Genomic DNA, 5,949 nt, shown 5'->3' with positions numbered 1-5,949 from the left:
GAGGATCCAAATGATTCTTTCTTTCTGATTATTGATTGCTGGGCAGGCACTTCAGGAAAACAACAGGATTGTTTCTCAGCCGTTGTGGTAACTACGGTTAAGAAACAGAGTAAAACTACAGGGTGATCACTCCTTTTGCAGCATGTTTTTATGTACTGGAGAAGGGATGGGAATTCAGAGCAATGGTCTTGCTGTGGGGCTGCTTCCCTTTTATGGATTGTGCCAAAGAGCTGGGATTTTAAAAGTACACTGGCCTTGAATGGAGTAGCTGGCTGGCTGATAGCTCCACTGCTCTAGATGTATAGTGGAGGGAAACTTAAGTCATCAAGCAATTAGCAGCTCCAGACAGAGTAAAGTCAGTTGCTATTTCAGGGAAAGGAAAGGCAACTGTTCCCTGCAGGGAATGTCTGCACTACCTCAGAGCCAGGAATAGGCTGCAATTTCAAATTTTTTTTTCACCCTACACTTCAGGAAAAGCGAACACACAATGTTCATTCGCAGGGATCGTTTCCTGAACATGATGTGTGCTCACTGTCTCACAGGTCACTTTCCAGTGTGTCACATCCTTCTGCACAAGGGAGAACAGGAAATGGCAAACTCCCAGTATGAGGCAAAGCATTCCCATAGCAGCAATTGGTCCGTAGGAGCTATAAATTGGTCTCCTCCAGAAACAGATCAAAATTTGTCTTCTGGGAGGGTGGCTGGAAACTGAAGGTAAGTTTGAACCAGTAATTTTTGGAGTCTCTCTGAGTACTCTATTAGGAAAGTGTTTGCAGGTTTTGGACTAATGTATACCTTTATTGTTGGGGAGATTTTTCTCTAAGAGCAGGAGTTGGATTTTTTTTTCCTTTGTGCTGGCATTAATCAGTATCAAAAGATTTGCATCACTACATGGCCTATGCTATATATTGAGTGATTGTTCTAATAATTCAGTGAGATAGTTGCTGTTATTACCTGAGACAGTTCTCAGCAACTACATCTTCAGAACAAATTGTTAAGAGGCTACAGGAATAGATATATTTAATCATCATCATATTGATCTGTTGTTAAGTTATTGGTGATATGCTCATTGTTCATTTCAATGCTAGTATCCATTTAGATTAGTGTTAGTCCTTGTGCTTCCAGCTTTATCTCTGATTATAGTGTGAAAATAAGAGGACACTGCCTCCAGCTGAGAGAAGCACAATGTACTAATGTATTATTCAAATGACCCAATGACACCAAGAGAGACTGAGGGCATTTTCTGAAGTGCATGGGGGGCGTCTTAAAGGATCTGTGTGAGATGGATTAGGACAAGCAAGTAGAAGTGGGAAAGACTGCAGTGCGAATTATTTACTTACACACTTCAGGAAGGAAAGACTACTTATGGTACAAAGTTTTCTCCTTCTGAAACACAAGTATTGTGCAGAATAATGCCCCAAGGATCCTAACTACATAGTGTAACTTTGTGAGGGACCAGGCACCTCCAATTCCCACAGCACAGAAGACTTAGAAGTGGAAAAGGTGCCTGCAGCAATGAATAGTTTTGTTTAGTTGGCTTAATGACAGGGTCTTTCTGCTACAGAGACTCCTTTTGGCTGTGAGGGCAGTATGGACTGCAAGCAGCTTCTCAGCTCTATGGATGGACCTTGCTAGGTGCAGAGGCAGCACAGCTGTGTGCACAATGCAGTGTTGTGAAGCACAGAAACTCTGCTTCCACCAGACAATTGGCTGTATCACTCCTGTTGACTCCCTTGCCTCCGGTTCCCTGTAAGCAGGGTTAGGGATGCTGGCTGCCTTTGTAAAGCATTTTGCAGCCCTAGAGCAGCCTGAAAATATTTATTGGAACATTTTTTTCTGCCCTTGTGGCAAAGAACAGAGACAGCAAACAGAGGTCATCTAGCCCAGAAACCCTGAAGATTCAGCTTCTAGAAGGAAAGGCTCTCCTGCTATCTTGCCAGGGGAGGTTTTCCAGAGCCAGCAATTTTCAAGCCTTTTCTATTCACTCTGTATTTCCCCTCTTCCCCTGTCCCCAAGGGAGTGCATTCTAAAATGGGTCTGCTTTTCTGATGTGCTCTTCATGAACCTTTCAGACACGGTCCGCAGGCCTCCCTGCCACTGTAACTGGGTATTTATGACCACAGGTTGGACTAAGCACCACAGAACAATGGTTCCCATCTTCGTTCCTACACTGACATCAGGTTACAATAGGAAAAAAAATGCTGCAGGATCTTGAGTTACTTATGCTTAAAGAAAGGAAGGATGTTCACAATACCCATCCAAGGCATCAATAAGCTGCTCACCTCCTATATGGAAAAGCCAGATGTAGATTCCATTCAGCAGTTTCCCTCTGTCCTCCTTTAATGGGAAACAACTCCTAAATAAAAACCTGGGATGGTGGCTTTCACGTCCTTGGAGTCTGACCTTTCTTGTGAAAGATGTCATTCTATATTGCAGATCCTCTGAATCCCATCAGGGGGACAACACATTAGTTCTGGCAGCATTACTATTCTGGGAACTGAGACACCTAATTCCAGGGGAATTTCTGTCCCCAGGGTTTGAAGAGACATTTTGTGTCTTCACAGAGGTAATGGCAACAGCACCTCTGACCCCAGTCCTTAGGAGATTTTAGTCTTTGCAGGGATTAAGAAAAACATTTTAAAGCTTCTCTGTCTGAAACTTACAATGGAATACATAATTAAATGTACACGTGCATATGGGTCTGTGTGTGTACGTGAGTGTGCATGTGTGTGCAGAAGGAAAACCTTTCTTGTAGCTGGGTGAAGCAACAAAAATTTGGCTGGATGCCATCCCTGAAATGGTGGTCCAGGATGAGCATGTCTCCTGGGGGTTTTTGACATAAATCCCAATCCAGACTTTTCTTTTTCTGGACAGAAGCCATGGAGAGGAACAGTGCTGCCTTTCCGCCAATGCCAGACCCCACACACCACTTCCACGTGGCCCTGCTGGATCAGAGACAGAGGCTGCGCGGCCAAATTGCTCACCTTCACAAGGCAGCTCGCAAACTCAACAAGCTCCGCAAAAGGTCCCTGATTGCCAATGTCGGCGGGAGCACCCTGACAGCTGCAGGAGCAGTCACAGCCATCCTGGGGCTGTCCCTGAGCCCAGCAACGCTGGGAGCCTCTCTCCTGGCATCAGCTGTGGGTCTGGGCCTGGCCACCGCTGGGGGGGCCGTCAGCATCACTTCTGACCTCTCCTTAGTGCTCTGCAATTCCCGAGAGGTGAGGAAGGTGCAGGAAATTGCAATGACTTGTCGGAAACAGATGAGGGAAATACTCGGCTGCCTGGAGTTCCTTCGCCGGGGGCAGGGCCCAGGTGACCCTACACTGCGCCAGTCAGAGAAGAGGGCATCCATCTCGCTCTACAACTCTGTCTGCTTCATGGTCTTCTGCGGCTCCCACAGCTTCCTCGTGCCAGAATACACAAAGGAGGTCACAAAAGTAAGCCAGGCTGTGCTGAAGGCCAAAATCCAGAAGCTGGCTGACAACCTCGAGACCTGCACCAGGGCAATGGATGAAGTCTGTGATCTTCTTGAGTCCAGAACAGAGCTTTCCCCATGTACGAGGAGACTCAGCTTGGGTGCTAAAACCACTGCCGAGATCCTGAGACCATCCAGCTGAAACAGTGTTTGGCCCACATTAAAACTGGGTTTGGAGACATTGCATTATTAACTGCAGTGCATTAGCACTGCAACCTGGTGTTTTACAATTCACGGTGCTGATGCCGTGAGGTGGACGTTCCGCAGACTCGTGTTTCCTCAGCCATCTCCACTGCTCTTCTTCCTCAAGGCAGCAAAAAGAAGTAGGTCAGGAGGCTGATAAAATGCCTGATGCTGACTGAACCTGGTTTGTAAACAACTTAGGAATCTGTGTGTGGTACAAGGGCTGGAGTACCCTAAAAAAGCCAGCAGCTGCCAAATTCCAGTACAGTCCCATTACCAAGGTACATCTGGAAAGGCTGTAGAAAGAAGCAGCTCCAGATATGACAGACTGTATAGATAGTTCACCATCCCAGGGTGAAATAGCAAGGCCAGAACTTACCCCTTTTGAAGAAACCTCTCCAGACTGAGAACTGTGATGTTTGTATTCTATTTATTTACATAGAATGATTTTAAGGTTATGATATTGTATTTAAGAGTGTATATATATATATATTTTTTTTTTTTAAAGGAGGCTTCTGTTCCAAAGGAAATCAGTTGTTTTTTAGAGAAAAAGTAAGTCTGTGGCATGTGAGAGCAAGTTACCTGTTATTTTGCTGTGAGGGAGGGCAGGTCCCTGTAGGAAAAGGAAAGCATGACCTGAATGCTGATAGTTATAAAGTGGGTGAAACACAGTCAGACAGTGACAATAGATCATAGGAGCCAAAACAGAGAGGAGTGACCCTGGGACCAGAGTCTGCATCAGGGCATTGGTGGAAGGAAGCAGTTATATCTCTTGCAGCAGGAAGGGAAGCGTAGGTTGGTGTTAGGGGTCTGAGCTGGAGCCCCGTTGTGACGGGAGCAGCCTGAGAGGTGGAGGTGCCACTCCCCATGCAGTCAAGCAGCCTGTGAGACCCACAGTGAATCTTCTGTGAGGAGGGAGGCAGCACTCATGGAGAGCTACGTGTACTCCTAGCAATGCTTCCCAGGGAAGGCTTCATATTAGTGAAATGAATAAGGGTACTAATATCCAAGAGAGGAGTAGGATGATTCAGTGACAGAGCCCCTACAAAGCAGTAGCAAAGACTGGGACCCTGCTTCAAGTGACTGTTCTGCTAAATATGCCCTTTGTGATTTTTGACCCATCAGTACCTCAGTTCCCTGTCTGAAAACAGGGATAGTAGCACTTCCCTACCTCACAAGGATGTTTCTGGGACTAACACTGACAAGTGCTCAAGTATGGTGATGATGGGGATCATGTCAGTACCTGAAAGAGGTACAAGGAAGAGACCCTGAAACTAGCTTGAAGCGACTAGAAGAGTTAATGCAGAGGTAACTCCCTCCACAAGCAAGCCCCAATGGATAGGGGAAACTTCCCTGCGCAGGCACAAATCCAAATGATGACAAAAACCTACTCTGTAATTCTGTACCACTGACCAAGGAGGAGGGGCACCACTCCATGTCACAAAGCTTGAATCCTTGTCCTTTTCGTCTCTTCTTCTCATGATATCAACGTTTGTTTTAATATGTTGTAGAAAGAATTTTATTCTGGTTCCTCAGAGTGTGACTCAAATGCTTGTGATACCCATGCCTGTTTGCCAGAAATGAACAAGTACACTGCTGATTCAAATAAATGAATATGAAGCACTTTTGTGTCAGTGTCTCTCTGCACACCTGGATGGGACGTGCTGTACATTGTCCATCTCGTCTCATTATGCATCCCTTATGAAATAGCTGACATTTATATCTGCACTAAAATTCATCTGCTGGGGATGCTCTCACCCTGCCCCTGTTAAGGAAGACTGGGCTGTAACATGCAATAGAGCTAGGAGTGTATTTGTTTAAAAGCCAAGTTTAAAAGTGAAAATTTAAATTCTGAAGTGAAGATTTCTAAATCCAGTATTATCTGCAGTGTCCTGTGTTGAAAAGCACAAAAAAGGAATTACTATTTAGAAGCTGTATATTTATTTTATCATGCATGAATGCTCCCAACAGCAGCTTAGGACAGGAGAAAACTTTCATTCAAATGCATCTATTGACAATAGGGAATTACACAAACTGGAATTTCACCAGAATAGAATTGCTCCACCCTGCTCCCCACTAAAACAGCACCATATTATATGGGCAATGAGTTCAACAAAGAATCACAAGCAGTGACTTCCTGTCACATCCCTGACTCCGTTTCCTGAGGCATCCCAGTGACTCTTACAGGGGTTCATGCCTACATGCTGGCCAGGCTTAACCTTTAGCACCAATGGTTTATAGCAAGCCCATGGCTCAGACCGCTGTAATTTTTGAAACATATGGTCACA

At 45.3% G+C, this 5,949-nt stretch overlaps 1 protein-coding gene across 1 annotated transcript; it reads left to right on the top strand.

Annotated features, from left to right (window-relative positions):
* Nucleotides 1-671: 671 nt before the first annotated feature.
* APOLD1 (apolipoprotein L domain containing 1) lies at nucleotides 672-5,275 on the top strand. Its single transcript, XM_082280101.1, has 2 exons — nucleotides 672-714; nucleotides 2,875-5,275. Exon 2 carries the CDS (start codon nucleotides 2,880-2,882, stop codon nucleotides 3,618-3,620), a length of 741 nt encoding a protein of 246 aa, XP_082136227.1. The 5' UTR covers nucleotides 672-714; nucleotides 2,875-2,879; the 3' UTR covers nucleotides 3,621-5,275.
* The last annotated feature ends 674 nt before the right edge of the window (nucleotides 5,276-5,949 follow it).

This window comes from Coloeus monedula (genome assembly GCF_965178545.1).
Source record: "Coloeus monedula genome assembly, chromosome: 4".
In the NCBI taxonomy this organism is placed as follows: domain Eukaryota; kingdom Metazoa; phylum Chordata; class Aves; order Passeriformes; family Corvidae; genus Coloeus; species Coloeus monedula.
Note: the sequence above shows the minus strand (reverse complement) of the source record. Positions and strands in the feature narration are given on the sequence as shown.

What these genes read in the sequence shown, in the direction of transcription:
- APOLD1 (XM_082280101.1), top strand. Translation starts at nt 2,880, where the DNA reads ATGGAGAGGAACAGTGCTGCCTTTCCGCCAATGCCAGACCCCACACAC.